Raw genomic sequence first — 21,810 nt, forward strand, 5'->3', positions numbered from 1 at the left:
AGGACCTGTGCCCTGGCACGCCATCACTTCAACTTGGCACGCACGCGTCCTCTCCATCACACAAACTGCTTCAGGCCTGCACATCATCAAGAATTAAGGACATGCAGATAGGGTGTGTGCACTGACCAAAGTGAAAACCCAGGCACACAAACACACCAGCGCATACACACACTTCACACACACACTACTACTGCCATAATTAGGTCCTGAGATGAGGGCATTAAACTGGTGTAATGCACTCACTACTGCAGCGCACTTCCACACAATATATAGGCACTAAACCTTCACGCTCAGCCGTGACAGTCTCCGATTGCTTTTATTTCCTTCACTCACGTGCATGCTGCTTAGCAGACCCAGCGGAAAAACCTACACAATACAAGGCTTTGATCTGTAGATTCAGATCCGACAGCTGCTGCTCTTTTAGTGAGGTAATGTGGCCAAAAACAAAAAATGGAAACCAGGTACTGTGAGGTGGATTTGCAGTATTTCCTGAATGGATCAGTGTGTGAGAGCAAAGAAAAAAAACAACAACCATAAATTAAGGGTTACCAAGATGGATACAAAGGTTCAAAGCCGGTCTGACCTGCCTTCTTTTACTCCGTGTTTGCAATCCCTGGTTTTTCCTTGCCCTCTTTAACCCGTCCCCATTAACAATGTTAATTATCCAAATCCATCATTCTTGGGGTAAATGAAGACTGCCTCTTTAATTCAATTTAAAGTGATCATTTTCCAACTCACGTTCACTTTACCCCAGCTGCCTGCCCACTCGTTCCACACTGTGCGTCCACCCCTCCACTGGATCTCGACTCCCCCCTGGCCGTATCCTCTGGCTCTCCCCCACTGGTGGAAGAGAGGGTGACGGCGAGGGCTCAGCGTGATGGCAGCAAGGGGTGAACACACTGTTGATCTCCCTCGTCTTGTCTTGGCTCGGCTGGTGGCGAGCAGCAGTTCTGCTGTGCACGGTTCCTGCCACGCGTGCAGGCACACACAGTACCAGCCATGCTCACCGGGGCTTAGCTAATCCTGTCACATCAGGCCACGTTCACTGAGTTGAGGCCTTTAACAGCAACAGCTCCCCCAACAACCACCTCCACGCAACTCTGACTCCGCTCGCTCACTTTCACTCTCCCATGTTCATTTCACAAGGTCACGGGTGGCCGGCGACAGGACACCAGTACTGAGACGGGACGGCCTGCCAACATATCCTTACTAAAAGTGCTTATTTTACGACTAAAGTACAAAATAAGTTAAAACCTCTGCAATAAATTTTATTTATGGGTTTTAAAATTTCTTGGCTTTGCTGCTTTTTTCTTTTTTTTCATCCCCAAATTTATTTGGTTCTGTTCCAAATTAGACCCAACCTTTTCATCAAGTTATTAAATATTAGGGAATAAGTAAGCTGCATCTAAATACAAATATCGCACATTAACTCTTTAATGGCCGACTCAGAACATTTATTCCCATGTCAGCCTCAACACTTTTAACAACGTTCATAAAAATTAGCTACTGTGACCACATTTTGCAGCTTCAAACTTTCTCTAAAATTCCCAATCACCCTCAAAATATATTGTATTTTCAAGAGTATAGGTTGCACTGATGTATAAGTCACAACTTTTTTCTATATTGGGATTTTGTGCATTGTTGTAGTGTACATTTTATTACTGGCATTTAATGTTTTATTGTTATTTGTTTTGATTGCTGGGAAAGTCAGATAGATAGATAGATTAGATAGATAGATAGACAGACAGCTAGATAGTCATTCTTAGTACCAACAAATGTGTGATATTTCAGTATATAAGTTGCACTGGAGTATAAGCTGCAGGGCCTCCCAAACTATTAACACAAACCATGACTTACACACCGAAAAATACGGTAATAGCATCGATGTCTGACTCAGCTAAATACAGGGTGAACCGCCCCTGCCCCCAAAAACATAACCTAAATCCTCCAAAAACCTCAGTCTGTATATGATCATTCCCCAAAGTTTCAGTTATCTTTTTCGCTTTGCACAGAAGTTGCGTTCTTTCCAAATTATGCTCCAAATAGTGGGATTTGTTGGTGAAATCAGCCTCCAACCAGAATGTCTTTTCCTTGGATGACCAAGACATGTTGGGGAAGAAGATTGGAACAATAGTCTTCCCCAACATGTCTTGGTCATCCAAGGAAAAGACATTCTGCCTGGAGGCCTATTTCGCCAACAGAATATAGTTATTAATACTAATTAATTAATTAATACTATTAATACAAATCATTACTTTTGCAGCTTGTTTTCTTTATCAAGTCAGGGGACCAACACGTCACATTTTCCAAGTCACTGAACATGTCTTGGTCTTAATTTCCAGTATGGCACTGTATGCTCAATCTGTCTGCAGTCAGCAGTTATCAAAAACTGACCGTGCAAGGAGGAGAACAGTGAGGGAAGCCTGTATTAACTACAATTCCTATGTTGAGCTTGTCCAGTTGCTTATGGCCTCTGATATGGGAGGGGCTAAGCATAAAAATGGCTGTAATTCAAAAATAGTGAATGTGATATTTTTGTTAAACCCACAAAAATAAACCTGAGTTGAATGTTTCATTTCAACCCCATCGTTGTAGTATACAAAGGCAACCCCCCCACCCCCCCAAAAAGTTTCACTGTCCAAATACTTATGGACCTTACTGTATGTGTCCTGGTTTAATCTGTAAAATTTTGTTACGATACCCGACTGGTCAATATCACTTAAAAAAATTACCTTATGAACTCAACACATCAAAATTACCTTATGAACTCAACACATCATTTTATTTTGCCCTGCATTAGGAGAATAAATGGATATTTTTTCCATGTGACAGCATCTTGTCAACATTTATTCACCTCAATGTGACTTTTTGCACATAACAGATTTTACACATCAAGAATGACATCAGCTCAGCTCAGATCTGCAGCAGTTTATGTTGAAAAAAAAAACAACTATAAAACGTGTGTGCAGAATCCACTCCTGACACTTTCCTTTGACAGTTTAGAGTTAGTTTGAAACTGGCTTTAATGCTCCCATTATTTAGCGTGATGGTAAATACGGCCCCATTTCCACAGCCGGCCCTCACCCATCCCCCGCCGCCACTCGAACCCGCGCAGTTTTTCCCAGACTTTCATTGTATAGCCATTTCAGACAGACTCTGGGAGAGTTTCAAATGATTTTAGCCCTGATTTAATTTGGTTTGTTATCGGGCGATGTCAGCACAATGGAGGACGAGCCACTAAATCCACCACATTCACCCAAAACGCCCAGATGAGATAATCATTGGTGACGTGTACGAAAACACTTATTATATTTGCCCATCGCTTGGCTGAAGCTGTTAAAACTCATCAGCGTTATTGTCCTTTATTTCTCTCTGGGAAAGCGGGGGAGGAAAAAAAAAAGTTCAACTTGTAGTCAAAACTGTCAGGTCTTTTAAAGACACAGTGCAACACTGTCGTGACTGTGGGGAGATGGAAAAAGAAACGGCGAGCGGGATATTGGGTGACAATTCAATACTCGTTTTGTTTGCACCCAATGCTAATTAAATAAAGCCTGCACAACTTTTTAATTGGCTTTACAGCGATGAATAGTTACAGCAGTGTTGGACATGTATGGTATCTGGTGTAGTTCATACAGCCTTTATTTAAATTTGTACTAACAACAGCTGTTTTCACATATGAGAAATAGCGAATAAACGTTTGTTAACAATAAGAAAATGCATGGAGCGAATAAAACATCAGTGGAGGTAAGAAATGGATTAATGTAAACTTTTCACACATTTATTTTAAAAAGAAGTTTGGCTTTTTCCAACCTATAGGCTCTATTTCTGGATTTTATTTATTTATTTAATTTTGTGTGTTTGGGGGGGGGGGGTCATCTTTTTATTCAAAATAAAAATAAATTTCATTTGCACATTATTTATTTAGAATGCAAATACTTCCATAGCAAGTAGAAGCTAACCGGCTAATTAATGTTATTGGACATGGCAATAATAACTCATATGGAAAACGCCTCTTGTTGCCACTGAAAAGGCGAAAACATCATTAGAAGGATTGCGTGAACTGTTTCTATGCAGACCTACATGTTCTACACGTGTGCACATTTCACTAATTGTAAATACACGTTAAATGAACACCGGTACCTTACCTTAGCCTAGCTGCCCTCAGTGTTGGCAGATTGGGCATTTCGGTTATTGGGCAAGCAAATACAATTTGGGTTGGTTTGGCATCACATTTGCTTGTTTGTTTTTAATACATTTTAATGGAAATTTGAAACAACCCCAGTGGGCTGGAGGTGGTTTTTTTTTATGTGTTTATGTAAATAAATGTAAAACAAATGATTACACAGTTACCTTAAGTTGGCCTAGCTGCCCTCAGTGTTGCCAGATTGGGCATTTCAGTAAAAATAGAATTGGGCAGGCATACAAAATCTAGTTTGGTTTGGGACTTTGTTTTTTAAAAACACTTTGTTGCTAATTTGTAACAAAACCTGATTGGCTGAAGGTGGTTTTTGAATGTGTGTATGTAAATGAAGCAGTTTGACTTTGATAAAAATGAATGATTACACACATTGCTTACCTTAACCCAGCTGTCCTCAGTGTTGCCAGATTGAAAATTTGGATACAAACAGGATTGGCCAGGCAAACAAATTTTGGGTTGGTTTGGGATCTGTTTGCATTTGTTTTTAATACATTTTAATGCTAATTTGAAACAAACCCAGCCAGCTGAAGGTGGCTTTTGAACAACTTTTGAGCAGGAAATCCTCAGCTGTATCTGGCCACACTGCCTGTCCTCTTCCATTATGGCTGTCTACTGAGGCATTATAAGTAGAGAGCCGAGGAATAATGGACTAAGTCCCTCATCGGCTCTCGACTTATAATGCCTCAGTAGCAGGGGTAAGCACGGCTAATTGAAAAGTTAGCTTTGATAAACATTAATCTGTTAACTGAAAAGTTCAACTTTATAACGTTAAACCGATACACCACTAAAAAATTTAGCAGACGTTACTGCTAACTGCTAACTTTTAAGCCGCATTCACATCGGGCATGACGCGAGTGACAGCAGCAACAGGTTGCCATGTAATCCCTATGGAAGGAGGCGTTGTGGTGCCAAGCCACACAACGCGACGTGAGTGAAGCAATTTAGAGCAATTGTGGCGCGATATCGGGTCCCGTCACGTTGCCCTCCTCCCCACGTTGAAAAATCGGAACTTTTTCATCTTGTCGCGCTGCGATGACCAATCAGGGACTTAATATGTAGTGACGTGGAGATGTCTGGAGTTTGACTGAGTTGGATGTGAACATGTCCTGTCTCTGGTAACCAGCCTGTGAGCAGGACTTATGTCCCTTTTGTCCTTTATTTCACAATTATGACAGAGTTTTTGGGGGAAGAGCGAGTAGTAGCCCCGCAGTGGACAGTTTTTTTTCATGTGCAGGCGCGAGCAAATCGTCCGTGAAGATTATTTTATTTATTAACTACACAGAAGTATAATAAAACAAATGGTGACTGGTTTATAAACACAATTATGACAGAGTTTGGGGGAAGAGCGAGCAGCAGCCCCGCAGCAGGGGCAGCGGACAGTTTTTTTTTTATTGTTTACATGTGCACGCGTGAACGGGACAGGAGGTGCTCAAACTGGGTCCTGGAGAGATGGAAGGACCACTTGAAGCGGCTGTCATCCAGACACAGCTCCTGCTGCAAATAATGATACTCCCCGAATTGGGAACATCTCATGAGGATGTTGTGAACCCAGGGACGGCACTGCTGGTGACGTTTGTCAGCTTTCCACAACAATTAAGAGCACAGCAACTCGCTCCATGTGATCAAAGTCCGTCATGTTAACTTGACTAACAACCGGAGCCGGCGAGCGGAATGGAAGCTCCTCCTATTTGATGACACACGGGGGCAAATTTTCGCAGCGAAAGCAGAGCGACACACCGGGTGATGGTGGCACATCTATCGCGTGGCAATGGACGCGAATTTGTGGCATCTCGTCGCACCCGGTGTGAACGCGGCATTAGTATCTTGGTTGTGGCCACATCGGATTGCACCATCTGCTACTGATAAGCCAGTTTCAAGTTTAAGCACCGAAGGGCCTGCTGGGTAAATTCAAAGGTCAAGTCACATAAACCGCATTCCCAGGATCACAAACAGAAAACAAATGCATGAAAAATAAATACATAAAAAATGAAACCTAAATAAAAATTAAAAATAAAATAAAAATAAAATCTCTATATTATATGTTTATAAACCGTTAACAGAGCTGTGGCTCAACCATATTGCGTTCACAAACACAAAATAAATGCACAAGAAATTAAACAAAATCCCAAACATGGTCATCGTTTTTATAAAAAGCAGTAAATCGCAATAGTAATAGTCACAGTTTATCTGTACATTATATTTATAAACATTAACGGAACTAACAGCTTCTTTTGGCTCTATGTTGTAACAACAGCAGTGTCTTCTTACCAGCACTTGTGTGCTTTGACCTGTGAACTAGAAGTGTTAGCGAGCTCTCTGCGCATTTACGCTATGTTAACTCATCTCAACAGAACACCAACCTGACTGTTGCAGACATACAACAGACAGGAAATAAAATGCATGATTGTAGGGTTGAAAAAGGTTTTTGACCATTAAACCTTACTCACTTTACCATCAGAAAAAAAAAAAAAAAATGATCGCGGACTCAAATTTAGCGGAAGCTAACTGGTCCGAAGATGGTTTTCAAAGTTATCTGAAAAGCTAATCCGCTAATGAAAAAGTTAGCTTTACTAATTAGCAGTTCGCAGATTAGCAGAACGGTGCCCACCACTAAGTAGCGAGCAGCAACAGAGGACGACAGCTATGCTAATGTAAGCAGCTAACTGCATAAGCTGTCATTTTAACAGTTTTTAACAGTTTATTTACATTTAGTGAGGCGAATGCGCACACGTCATTCTGGAAACAATCCATGCAACCGGACATTTCTAATGATGTTTTCCACCTGTTTAGTGGTGAAAAGACATATTTATTTAAAGTTGTTACTGTTACTGTCCCATACAATAACATTTATTAGCCAGTTAGCTTCTACCTGCTACAGCGGTGTTTGCCTTCCAAAGAAATGACACACCGATTAAATTTTTGTCCTGAGTGAAAAAATGACCCCACAAAACATCTAAAAATAGAGTCTAGGTTAAAAAAAAAGCTCTCCTTTAAATCCAAGTCCTATTTACACACAGTCTACCAGAACAGCTTGTCAGCTCCCACTGGCAGAGATATTTAAAACCATTAATGCTGTACGACGTGAACTGTGTGGGGGGAAAAAACAGGTCTCTAAAGACACTAATGGAGACACCACAGTGACAAATATTACATGTGATTAGTCCAAAAAGAAAAAGTGCACGGGACAGAGGGAGTGCATCCTTGGATGAGGGTTTTAGCTCACCAGGGGCAGGGGGTCATGATATGAAACAAACAGTCTACCCGCCTCCCGAAAGGATATCCTCATGGATCAGCAGTGGCAGCCATGTTGACCCGCCCTGTTATTAAAGAGGCTAATCTGTTCAACATGTCAATGTTAGCACTTTTAGCTGCGATTAATAAAAGAAGACCCCAAGAGTGCTGCGTGTGCTTTTTCAGTGCCCCGGGTTGTTTTCATTTGGTTTGTATTTTAGTGGTTTTTGCTGTTTGGTAATTCAACAGCCTGCCTTTTCTGCTATTAGCATAAACAGCGTAAATTATTAACTTTGTTAAAGAATTATAATCGCCCTGAATCCTCTGCTCTCTTGTAGCTTTGTTTGTGTGTGTGCGTGTGTATGTGTGTTTTTTTCCTTCCTTTCAGCCACCGGCAAAGGGAAGGCATGGCACTGCAGATATCATTAAAGCAAAAATAACTTTATATTTTATAGATATGCGACAACGTAAGACGGCTGACTTTGTGGACATTTATGTGGTGCTTAAAATGTATGGCCTGGTGGCTTTCACAGGCTGGTAGTAATAGAACTGTTCTCTAACAGACTTGATTTCTAAGTGCCTGGTGCTGTGTCTTAATTTGTAATCTAGTCAAACCAATTGTCCGCTAGCTAAAAAGGTCACGCAGACAATAGACTACACAGCCTCCTGCAATGTCGAGAAAGCCCAGGGTGTCTTTTGTAGCTTTTTAACCAAAGATGTAATTAAGACACCTTCATCTTCAGGGGTGAGAAGGGCACCAATGAGAGCCAGCTGGAAACACGAGAAGAACGTCACCTTGCTGCGAGCAGAATCCAGACGTGAACGTTGGAGGTGAAATGCGCCTGCCTCCAAAAACAAAAACGTCATCTCCGAGGACGGCTGCTACCTGCGCGTATGATTATTATAGGTTGTGACTAAAAGACTGTGGCGAAGAACGTTTGTTGGGAAAAACTGAATGATGCAAAGCAACACAGGAGAGGCGGCGGTTTGGCGCGGGGGGGGGGGGTGACTTAAAGGACGTGATTTATCTGGGCTTGATTGCGTGTTAATCGAGGTTACGTGTATTAAGTGGAATCTAATTGGAACAGACACTGGCAGTCTGACAGATCGACATGATGCAGATGGATTGGGGGGGAAAGGGGAGTGAGGGAGAGAGGGAGAGATGGAAAGGAAGAGGGAATGGGAGAGAAGACAAGTAAGTGCAAGAAGAAGAAGAAGAGATGGCTGAGGGAAATGAAACTGTTTTGCTATGATACACAGTGAGGCAGAAAGAGTCGTGTGAAAACAAAAACATCTGAACCTTTCAAGCATTTGAATCAGATTAAGAAAAAGAAGAAGAAGAATCTGCCGTTCACCTCGTGATTGGTGACTGATGAGACATGTAACCCTTCTAGAGGGGGACACACACGGGCGAGATTGTGAGTGACACAGCATGGTGACGGAGTTCGCCCTCCCCCTTACTCGCCATAAACATTCATTTCTGTGAAATCGGAGGTGGGGGGGGGGGCGGAGAAAAAAAACACCCTCAAAAGAAAGAAAAAAATAAATAAATAACACACGAGGTAGCGAGGGCGAATGACAGCTGCCGGAAAATTTCCACCTCAACGAGAGGACAAGCAACTGTTCCACCGGTCCTTCTGACTCCGCTCCTCCTGACAGACGACAACTGTTTCAAAGGCCCTTTCCTCGCCCCAAATCTGAGCTATTTAACTCGTGGGCTCAATGACCCTTTTAAATGTTACCAGAGTAACAGACCGTAAAAGACGGCCACCTGTTACGGCCAAGCAACTGCTAAACTACTGCGATATCCCGCTGCACATAGCAACACAAATCAGTTCTGAAATTTAAAAACCTCATTTTCAACACATGATAATTTTAAGATTGTTTGTAGGGGTATTACCTGATACATCAAGTCACAAGGACATTTGCAAACTGTAAGAAAAAGCAGAGAACCCCCAGCAGCAAAATCACAGTCATTACCGAAATATAATAATCCCCCCACCCCACTGCCAAAAAAAAAAGAAAAAAAAAGAAAAAGAAACAGAGTCCTTTTTATTTAACGATGGCTCAAATATAGATGTGGCCAAAAGGAGAAATAATAAAATAATACATATTCACATTATACATATAATACATAATAATAATGTGTAATATGGGATAAAAAATAATTCATCTTTAATAAAAAAAAAACAACATAATAATGAGTATAATCTATATGAAAGTAAAGCTTCACTCATCAACACAAAATGGACAAATTATTCCTGACAGGAAGCCGTCACAGCACGGAGACAGAGGAACTGCTTTGGTCATCGTTGATTTGATCCACTGTGACTGTTACGCTAATGGCATTAATAAGGGGAAAACCGCTATTTTGAAACACTGAATTTTCACCCTCTTCATCTGGGTAACCTTATCGTCTCACCTTCCTCCATCACAGCCCCGCCCCCCCCCAACCCCGTGTGTGTGCATTCCAGACTTTGAGTATTTTGTGTATATGTGTGCGCGCACACATATACACACATGCCATCCAGTAGCTATAAGGTCATTTCTATTTTGCATGCCTTGTGCACAATGTCGTTGGATTGCAACATTTTGCACAGCCCGAGCTTTGATATCAGAGTCTGTGCTATTTTCAGAGGTTTAACCACAGAACTGCACTCATCAGATGACCGATAAAACCGATAACCTTATTTAAAAGTTTCTCAAATTTACACAAGACCTTGATGCAAATGAATTCAGATTCCAGAGCCCGTTACTGTTTAGAAAATTTGGCACAACTTCACAAACACACAGTGTAATATCAGATACGTTATATAAGCACCTTGCAAATCCAAGTGCGCAAGTACTATGTCCTGACACTGAATGCCTAATGTATTCCACTGGCGGCGCAAGCAAATTTCACAGGGGATGGGTTGGGGGGGGTTGAAATGGTCCAATGCATCACTGTAGTGACACAAGTGAGTGATGCAAGCCGTCAGTGGTGTGATGAGGCTGTGAAAGAGGTGAGAGGTCAGGCAGATTTCCCCCTGTAAAGTTTTTGAATTCGGTGTTGTATAGTGCATTTCCTTTTGTTTTTGTTGTAGGTATGTTTAACTTAAGCATTTTTAATGTAGATATCAACTGCATTGCAACAAAAACAATACCAAATCTGATTTAAATTTATTTATATGGTCCTGTGTTGTCTTTTAGTTTTTTAACTTGTACTTTTATGATGTTTTATTAGGGATTTTATCTATGGCTTGATTTTGTACTTTTCTAATGATATAGTCATTTATTTATTTATTTATGGTTTTAATGCATTTATACAATTTTCATGGTAGGAGCACTGTGCCACATTTTGGTAACATTCTGTTTGTAAAATGTGATATAGAAATAAAGTGGATTGGATTGGATGTATAATATTAAAATGTACACCGTTATATAATTTGATTGGTTGACTTGCATATTCAGATTATTTTCTCCAAATAAAGAGCGATGTGGTATGTATCATACCTGGGGGAGTGGGGGTGGCCCCTCTTGCCCCCCTCCCCTTCTTCTGCCGCCTCTGTATTCTTAATATCATATCAGGACAGTGAACAAAACAAGTTTGCTTGCTGTTTCCAGTGAGCAGTGAGTCTGTGTGTGAATTTTCAGCCTTCATCAGGCTCTAACATTGACAGGAACGACACTGTGATCAAGGACATGAATTGCTCATTGATTTTTAAGAGCCAGCTTAACTATCCATTCCAATTGATTTTTAGCTTTGCTGGGTGTGCGAGTTATGGCAGTTTTAATGTATCATGTGTATGTGTGCTCATCACCCACTGCACAAGGATTTATAATAGTATGCGGAAAACGAACTTACAAAATCAAAGGCAAATATGAGCCTGGACGTTTATTTGTTTCTGATGAAAGCCATAAAATCTGTCATGTTTTATAACGGTTGGAGAAAAAAGTCACCTTTGTATTCCTGTTTTAGATCTTATGATCTTAGTAAATGATCTATTAGTACTAAAATACACCTTTCTTATCTTAATGGAGTTCCTGCATGGGGAAAAATTTAAGCATGCACTAAACCTGATGTTTAGCACTGGTAATAACCAGAAACAAGTCAAAATTTATAGATTGATTCCAGTTGCAAAGATGTTGTTCATTTTATAAAACACACTAAAAGCCCTTTTTATTTTCCAGAATGTGTTGCCATCATAACTCGTATTACCAAACAATTAAGAATTCATATCAGCTGTTAATAATCAATGGTTTGATGATGGGAGAGGTCAAGTCGGAGCAAAGTGATCCAAAAGGCGACCTAAAGTCATCTGTCAGGTAGAAAGTCATTAAAACACAGGCTCGTTTTCCTGTGTGACGCTCAGGTTTCACTCAGGCCGTGACCAGTTTCTATTCTTCTGCAAAAGGCTGCGCACTCGTATGATATCATCTCCTTCAGAGCGCCTTTTTAAGTTGGTCCTCAGTTCAAATTGTGTCTTTTTCAAGCAGTTTTCAGTGAAGCGGCCCTCGCTGTGAGGTGGCAGCCTTTTGCTGGCTGAAAAGAATGGATAAAAAATGCACTTTACTCCATCCCTAAAAAAAAAAAAAAAACATGAGTCTGCTTAATTAATGTTTAACAAGTGCTGCTGTATTCTTACTTTAAAAAAAAAGAGCCTCTATCAAAGCCGGCAGGTTCAGATTACGTTCGCTAATTGAAATTCTGAATTTCTAAGCCAACCCCCCCCCTCCCCAATTTCTCCCTGCACACATAATAAAGCAAAGCGTTTTGTAGTCCACAAATGACATCAAATCATCTCAGTAATGTGGGCTTTTCTTTTTTCCTGTATTCTCATGTTCTGCTAGTGGGTTCATGAGACAGCTTAATAAAGCAGTAAATGCTCGGGGAAGCCTGAGAGCCCACTGTGCACGTGGATGCACATGTGTGCATGCAGGGCACATCGCTGCCTATGTGCACACGCTTGCTCTCGTGTTCTACCTCCACCGGGAACCCGAAAGCAGAAGGCAACGTCTGGTTCTATGCACAGGCAGATTTTTACCCAAAGAAAAACGTCGGCGAACGAGTGAGAAGAACGATCACCAAAAAGACGAGGAGCTGATGGTGACAGTGCCCGTATGAACACATCCAGGTGAGGAGGTGTGTGGAGAGCAGGAAGGAGGCCGAGGCCAAGTTTGGACAACGATCGCCGAGGGGAAAAAGAACAACTACGGTGGCATGTGATAGAAAATGATCTCGTCTCATCGGCACACAAGCACACCTGTTTGTTTCAACCTTTGTTATCATCACCGTTTGACAAAGTGGCTGTAACAGCAATTACATAAATTACAGAGTTGGAAAAAAATGTCATCCCTGATAATCTCTGTTCTGAGTTAATCATTGCAGGGAAAGAAAACTGCTTCTCTCCTCTTTTATGTTTACCCAAACTCCTTCCTTTCAATGGCTATTATTTTATTGGCTTGTTTTGCAAGCATTATAACTTTGCATTCTTCTCGCAAGGTCAGTTTCTAGTGTTCCAGCAGGAGTATTTACACATGGGGCTTTTCAGGTCAGTTCTATTGTATTTACATCAAATAATTTTTGATAAGGGATGTAAAACACCTATAAACCCAACATCATAAACAGGAGAGGTGTAGCTGAAAGAAGGACAAAAGATCAACGGCTGAATTTTTTCTTATCTTGGACACGTTGATATTTTTGAGCACCCACCACCACCACCCGCCTCACCCCACACCCACACCTCCCTCTCTCTCTCTCTCTTTTCTCAGAGTGTTGGTCTTGTTAGATTTAGTCCAATGGCTTCCCAGTGCGGCCAGCAAGCGAGCTCTTGTTTCATGGAGAAGTACCTCCGCTGTTATCTCCCTAGCACTATAATCACTTAACAAAGACTTGGGCATTTGCACAAATTAAAACATCAATAATGCATAAGTGCTTTTCAGTTTTGAGCTATAGTGTCCCTGGATTGGGATGAAATATCCCCTGTACTAGTGGAAAAAACTCCAGCTCACCATCTTCTGTCCCTCAAAAGAAGGTTCAAGAACAAGCCACGGCTCTGCACTGTGTAACGACGATCCCGCCTTCTTTTAAAGTCGAGGGTTCAGCTGCGGTCAACATTGTTTTGATACAGAGGATGTGAAAGTTGTTTTAAAAGGAACGGCGGCGGTGCATCAGTGCAAACACCCAACACCTTTGAGTGTCTCAGTGCACCACCCTTCCATAAACAACGCCACCGCCGTGTCTCCAACGTTTATGATTTGCAGTCAGAACGGCAGCACGGGCCTGATTTTAATAAGAGCCTGCACCTTTGCCCGGTCGTTACACAGCTAACTCTACCCAACCTGTCTCTTACTTTTCCCCGACGCTTCACGTGGCTGTAGGAGAGCATCGATTAAAGACAGCAAGGTGGACAGGAAGACACCCTGAGACACTCTGAGCTTCATCCGGGCTACTGTGAGCATTTGGCTTGAGAATAAACACCTCGATATTTACTGCGGCAGTTGTGAATATGAAGCATTTTGTGCCGACGGTGTCAGAGTTAAGTATTGTTATTGAACTTGTAAATCCATGACCAGCGCCGCTCCAACACCAACCGGGGACGAGCCATTCTGTACAGATGGCCTCAAGGACAATTAGCAGAAATGATTGGTTGCAACATAAATGAGGGAAATTCTATTTGTGACTGCACTTGATAATCACACACCAGTGGCAGTAATATGGATAGCTGCTTTAAACTCGCGCTATACTATGCCGAAATAAGACTTTTTCCACTTGAAAAGATGAATCTTGAGGACTTAAAAGCATGCAACTTCAACATCACAACACTCATGCCACACTATCATGAGGAATAAGTAACGCAACACCCAACGCGGCAATCTAAAATACCATCTTTCGCTCAGATAGTATCTTTATTTATTTTTTTGCCCTCCCTTTCTCTCTCTCCGTCCGTCTGGCAAACAATCCCCTTGTTAGCAAACTGTTAAGACAGCCGCTTGGTACACAAATTGCGCTCGACCAGGCGAATTTGTTTTGCAAGGGTGACCTGTTTAATCATCTCATTTTCTTTAGCGGACATTTATTCATCTGGTTTCCACGGTTACGGAGAACATTAAGGGGCTACAGTAATAAGGCTGGAGAGTCAAACAGGTAATAAAAAAATTAACGCCATTTTCCAGCAGCCGAGGACAGTGGGTGAAATGAATCAAGGGAGAGGGGAGAGGAGCAGGGGAAGGGGTGGGGTGGGGGGGTAACGGAGGGGTGGGGGGGCGCTCCAATATTGTCCAAACAATAAGCCTTAGCAATTATTTTACTCTGTAGATCAGGTGGTGCTGTTATAGACATGACACTTTGGGCACAGAGCAGCAGAGATAAAGCTTCCAAAGTGGCCCTGCTCCTTTTTTTTTATTGTCATTTAGTGATTAGATATCAGAACAATTAAAAGTTAGCCTGAGATATCCATTAACTTTGCTCTCTTTTTATGTCTTCTGTGGTTCAGAATGGAGATAATTTGCACTCCTGGCAAAGCGGCATGCCACATGTGAGGGACAAGATGACATTTAGAAGCCCTGCTGAGAAATGTTTCGCCACGCTCCCAAATCGAACCGTGTTTTCTAATAATGTCGTGTGAGCAGCAGCGTTACACAACACAACCTTGAGGAAGATACGGAGTTTAGAGAAACGGTGACCTTACGCCTGAAAGGCAAGAGCCCGAGTTCCTGCCAAATATAGAAAATTCCGGCACAATAGGGGGAACAGGTGCTGAGGGCCCACAGAAAGTGACGAAGTCGAAGAGCCATGTTGCTGCTGAACGCCAAATAAGGCAGCGAGGGACAGCTCGCAAAAGCACAAAACAACCAACTGCACAGCGATTGTCTGGACACGATGCCCGTCACGATTCAAACCCTGCACACAGGCAACATTCACGGCTGCTTGATAACTACAATAGAAAGCGAACATGAGAAAACAAGCAACAAATTTTATGCATTACTCATTTCTCCACTCCTTTCAGAAGTATTTCTAATTGACAGCAGGGTTTCGGCACTCCTGACATATGCACAAACGTTCTTAACCAAACCCTTAATCATTTAAATCGTCTGGTTTAACCAGTATTTGGGCATTTTACGACTCTGCCAACACCTGTCCCCCACCCTCAGGAAAAACAAATCAAACTGAATTCTTTCTTTGTTTGGCGTCATGTTCCCTCGACATACGATGTTCTGGGGGCGGCTCCGGAGCGACTGAGGTCGCGGGAGGGAAACACGACGGATGGCAGGCGGTGTGTCTCAGGAGAGGGAGGGAAAAAAAAAAAAAGAGATGTCAGGTGACCTGGCCTCACACACACACACACACACACACACACACACAAACACACACACAATGGCAGGATGCAGGCTTGAACATCCAGCGCGAACCGCTCGCATGTCACACGGCGTGCTCTCCCCTCCTCGCCTCTGACTGAGGCTGGGAGAAACAACCTCATCGTACACGCTGGGAGAAATGCCCAAAAGAGGATTTGGAAAGACAGTAGAGTGTGGGGGGGGGGGGGGGGGACTGCCAACTGTTCGCCTAACAGCCTCTTAACAGGTGTGGGTTCTACAGCCATGTAATCCTATCAAGTTACAGAGTTTAAAAAAAGTAAAGAAATCCGGCAAACTGCAGAGTCTTGGTGTGCCCCCCCGCCTCTTTTTCCCTTCACTGGCAGTGACAGAAACGAACAGCTGGGCCTCAGATTTATCGTGTACAGACAGTAATTATTGCTGGTGCTGCCTGCTACTGACACCGAGTGAACAGAATGTCACGCAAAAAAATAAAAAAGCCACACACAGGAGAAGGGGAACCTGAAGTCGGAGGATGCTGCGGTGGAAGGGCGCCGTTTCAGCACCGCAACAAGAGGGCCACCACGTCTGGAACTCACTGTCAAGGGTGGTAAACTTTGTTCTGAATCTCAATTAAAGAAGAAGAAGAAAAAAGCTGTGATGTTTTATCCTGATAGTTTTTGTGGAAGTTCAAAATACTGACCAAGAAAAAAATAAATAAATAAATCAATCAAAGAAACGCCTAAAATAACTGCTTCTGTCATTATCTCCATCCACTCTGACCCCCACCTGCTGCACTGGTTAGACAGATACGCAGGTCAGCAGATAAACTATCAATTTATTGTCCGTCTCAATCACCGTCCTCGCCGTTAAACAAACTGCTGCCTCCTTTTGTTTTTCTTTTATATATACATATATATACTCTTACTTTCCCTGTTGCAACCAAACTTGCGGCGTGTGACTTTCGGCACCCGCTAAGCTACATACAAGCTAGTTCGCACCTTAAAAGACCCCCTGCCACATTTAAAAGGATTAGTCACCACATTTTGTGCCGGTTTAATCTCTCTTTCAGCTGGTCTAATAAGTGCGCTTCGATAAGCCAAGCATGCAAATTCATTCATGGCCAGCGGAGACCATGCTTTCACACAAACGCAACAAAGTCTGCCAGTCTGCTAATTACCTCTTCATCCCCCCTCCCTTTATTCTCCCCCCTCTCTTATAAAGCATATCAACCAGCAGAGATTATTCCTCTCCTTTCCTTTGCATGAAATTATAATTTCATATGTAAGATTAAGAAACGGAGACTGTTCCTGGAAGCATCTCTTTTGGGATCGGCACAGAAGAAGACATGACATGGCAAATTCAGATTTTTTTTTTTTGTTTTTGGGGGGGGGGGGGGGGTGTAAAAAAAAATAAAAATAAGCAGGATTTCTTTCCTTGATACTTTTTGCTCCAACTGGTTACCTAAGAGAGGGGAATAAGAAAAGATGTGCAAAATATGCCAAGTTTCTCCAGAAAAATAATTTCCTAATTAATATTGGAATTCATTATTCATAATCACTATTTTTGAGGCGTATAATTAAAAATGGTATTTCTTTATTTCTTTTTTGCAGAACAGTTTAACAAACACACATTATCTGTGATAATAAAAACTTAGCCTGGTTATATTTTAGATAATAAAGGCAACGAAGGCCCAAGGTGCAACCTGTTTATCATTCTGGAATATTTCCTCGCTGAGTATTAATTAGGCCATTACTCCAAACTGGTGACGGGGAGCATTGAGGTTTTAATTAGGTGCTGGCCACTGCATGAGTGCACAGGAGTGAAGGCAGGGGGTGGTGATGCCACTTGCCTCGCTCCTGGCCCATATCAAGTAGCCATGAAACACTTTGGCTACTGCAGCGTGATGCACGGCAGCCCACGTGCATCTGGAGTTTATTTGATCGTTTGATCTCTGATGTTTCCTCTTTGTGCTGGGGGGGCAGTTGGTGTGATTTGGTTATTAAAAGACGGGGGTTAAGGTAATTATGGTGTTGGGTGGTTTGCGTCTGATGACTGGGCACTTGCTCAATCAGGACTCAGCTGTCTCTCTCTTTCGAGTCTTACACCCCCCCCCCCCCCCCCACACACACACATCCCAACATGCACACACCTCCCTCCCCTTGTCTGCTGTGCCCCCCCGCCTCCCCGCCATCACTCTGTTAAAACCAGTCAAAACACACACACACACACACAGCCTCACGCAGCATCAATCACAGACCGAGAGCCGAGCGGTAAACTGCACGCGGTCTGTAACTGGGGTGTTTAACACAACTTTAAAATTAATTCTGCTCCAGTTTTGGTGTCAAACTATAATTCTGAAATTTAGAGAAACTTCATAAATTTGTCTGTAAAAGAAAAACAATCTGCTGCAGATATATAGATGCTTTTTTAAAATATAGTTAGATAAGTGAATTAAACTGCTTTGCAAAAGGCAAACAGAATAAAACAATTTAAAATTCAAAAAGAGCGATATTATTTAACAAATTATTGCTGGTGATTTTTTTTTTTATTAATTTGGATATAATTACAGATATTTTTTTCTTCGTTTGACGAGGCGATACTAATCACCCCGCTCTTCCCTGACAAGGCGTTCGTCGCACACGAGGATCCCCCAGGAGAACTCGGCATCAAAGAGGTTAAAGACAATGACTCACATTTTCCCCCCTGCAAATGTCTCTCTATTAAATTTATTTCAAAACTCTGTTAATCTGCTGTACACAACATTCCCATTAGCATAGCCCAACCCCCTCATAAAAATTCCAGCTAGTTTAATTAAAAAATGTAAATTTACTGTCATCTGAGGAGCAGCAGAAATAGGAGTGCAACAGCATATTTTATTGCTTAAGACATCAAATTGATTCAGGTTATTGCTAAATTGTGATAAAAGGTTATTGAGGGCCTTCAGACCTCGGCTTGTTTTTTTCTCCTTCATTTCATCCTGGTTTTGTGGAAGGCCGTAAACGATGGAGAGGGCCACCAAAGGGTTAATGACACATCTCACAGAGGGAGAAGACGGCAATCAACATTATGACTCATAAGAGGACAGAAAAACACCGTCAGAGCTGACGAAAAGTTTGAAATTAGGGTGTGTCACCATAACAGATGTACTTGTTTGTTGTTATTTTAAACTGTAATATAGCACGCCTCTGAATGACCAGACATAATAACCGAGCCCTCAAACATACACACACACACACACGGCCTCATTTGTGTGTGTGTGTGTGTGTGTGTGTGAAACCTGTGGGCAAAGCGAGAAAAGTGTTTCTATCCAAAAACATCACATTTACATTTGTTTTACATTAATGCTGACAAATGCAGAGTGTTGGATGATAAGATAAGATTAGACAACTACGGGGGGGGGGGAGAGAATAAAATAAGACACAAACAATATGGAATTGGTCAAATAAAATAAAATAAAAATGAAAAATTATGAACAAAAGCAAGCAAGAGCAAACATGGACTTTAAACACTCCTACCAAAAAAAAAAAAAAAAAAAAGAATAAGGGGGGAAAAAAAGGAATAATCTGCTATAAATATTTGGAGCATCCTTTCCATAATGTCAAACACACGGATTCTAAATATAACATCTGACTCCAAAATATCCCCACAATCGGCACTAAACATTTATACAGTCGTGGGTTTAAAATAAATCTGGACGAAAATAGAGGAGATAACGTTTTCCAGAGTCATCGAAAAGCTATTGTCAAAGTTAGAGTTTAGTTAGAAAGCACTTGTATTTATGTGTATGGTGCAAACAATTAAAAACACACACACACAGACTTCAAAATGTATGATGCCGCACCGCACATGCAAACACAAAAAGTACAGTGAAATGAATGTGAACATGAAAACAAAAGTCCATACAAGTGATCAAAAGAATTTATCTTTATTTATGATGTATATTGCTGACTTGGTGTTTATTCATTTTTAGAGATCTAATCGCCGACGACAACTAAAGATCTTCGAGAAATGATGGTTTCTTGCTATAACTTTACCTGTAAAGCTGCGTTAATTAATGCGATTACACCTGTGCCCTGCACAAACACACACACACACACACACACACATACACACACTCATTACAAAGGTGTCAGCACGGGGCTCCCGCTCCCTTTACATGTGCCACAACATTAGCAACACAAGTTTGTTTGCTTTGTCCCCTTGGCAACAAACCCTTAGGCCATTCCGTGCACCCAGTGGCACTGCCAACCGCTCCGGTGAGTAAAACCAATTCCTGTATTTCTACACTGACAAATGTTGGTTGACTCCAAAAAAAAAAACCCCCCAAAAAAGAGACATGCAACTACACCAGGACAGCAAAACAAGCAAGACAACAACGGATGGAGGAGGAAAATAAACGTCTGGGTCTCCTGTCAGGCAGCAGAAAAACCCGGACGACAGAAAATGAAAGTGGCTTTGTAAACTTTCTTCACACGTGCACAGAGTTATGCATTGTGCGCTGGAGGACCGTGCAGGCACATTTGATATTGCAGTCACCTTTGGGTGCTGTCAAAGAGCTATAAATAAGGGTGTCGCAACACTGGAGTGTACGTCCACGCCGGCACACACAGTTTAATCATGAACAACTTCCCCCCCACCACCACTCTGTACATTTAGTTGGAGATAAAAGGCACACCTTCAACTGTCAGTGAATAAAAAACACAAAGAGAGAAGACGAGTACTCACCATATTCAGGGAAGTCGAAGTTAAATCCTCTCAGACATGTAACTTTCATAATATTACTCAACTCTTTTTAGAAAGTCATTCGAATGTTGGTTGCTGAAGGGGAGGAGGAGGAGGAGGGGGGGGATACAGCGGAAAAGTAACTAGATACAAAAAAGGCTTCCTTCAATCATGCACTAAACTCCTTGACATGTAATCTGTCAATAGTTTGTTGCTGAGATAACGCCGGCTGCCACGAGTGGATTTGATTGGCAGCTCAGAGTCTGGCCCCTCCTCCTCGCGTTTTGACAGGGGGTAGCTGAAAGAATATGGAGCCTCCTCCTTCCCTGCCTACTCTCTCTCTCTCTCGGTCCCTGCCTTGCTCCCGTACACATGCACAGACAGAGCTGTGGGTGATGTTGTCTGAATAGGCTGATAGGAAATTATGGCAGAGGAACCGGAGCAGTTTTTTTTCCCCTCCCTCGGTGGGCTGGCCTTTTCCATCTTTGTGGTCTTCTAGCCTTTCAACTCTCTTGGGGTGGAGCCTCGTCTGCCTCTATTTAAATGAGGGGAGGATAACATAAAAAAAAAATGTTGACAGAGGAAAAGATCGTATGGTTTGTTGAACTAATATTACACTTTTACATACAAAGGTGAATCGGTTTCATCATTATTTAAATGGAACAGCACCTTTTTAAAACACCAGAGGGTTTGTTAGATTTCACAGAAACTATCACTAACTGATATATATATATATATATATATATATATATATATATATATATATATATATATATATATATATATATATATATTGGAGTGAACATCTCTGGGAAAAACATGTCACATTATTTATCTGAAATTTTCTAGCTCCGCCCCATAAAATTCAGTGGCATTTATTTGAAACATTTCCTCCCAACATCTTACAGGAACTGGCCTCAAATTTCTGGCACATTGGAAAACAAATTAATTTCATAAATTTAAAGTTCCACCAGTTTGGGTGAAATCGGGCCTAAAAATTTAACTGCATTTATTTAGAGGCAGAATAACCTTTATAACCAAGTTTTGGTTGTTCTACATTGAAGTACATTGTATCCTGCAATTTTAAAGCTCAAGCTTTTAAAAATTCCTGAGTTTTATTTTTGGGCACAGATTTGCCCCCCCCCCCAAAAAAAAAATAAAACAACATTTTCATCACATTTTGTGAAAATCAGGTGATTAAATTTCAAGCACCGTATATTTCAGAGAATTAAGGCACACATTTTTTTTCTGCAATTATCTGCTCTTTAATTTATTATAGCATAATTTTTTTTATTATGGGCATTTATTCTTTTATTATTTTAGATTCTTGGGAAAGTCCTACAGAAATAGTCATCTGAATT

At 41.6% G+C, this 21,810-nt stretch overlaps 1 protein-coding gene across 1 annotated transcript in view; it reads right to left on the reverse strand.

Moving 5' to 3' along the window:
- Positions 1 to 20,824, reverse strand: part of casz1 (castor zinc finger 1) — a 130,711-nt gene extending 109,887 nt beyond the window's left edge. Inside the window, exon 1 of the mRNA XM_034173245.1 lies at positions 20,453 to 20,824. Coding sequence (XP_034029136.1) covers positions 20,453 to 20,501 — 49 coding nt within the window. The 5' untranslated portion in view covers positions 20,502 to 20,824. The remainder of the gene's footprint in view (positions 1 to 20,452) is intronic.
- Between the last annotated feature and the right edge of the window lie 986 nt (positions 20,825 to 21,810).

This window comes from Thalassophryne amazonica, chromosome 6, assembly GCF_902500255.1.
Source record: "Thalassophryne amazonica chromosome 6, fThaAma1.1, whole genome shotgun sequence".
Taxonomy (NCBI): domain Eukaryota; kingdom Metazoa; phylum Chordata; class Actinopteri; order Batrachoidiformes; family Batrachoididae; genus Thalassophryne; species Thalassophryne amazonica.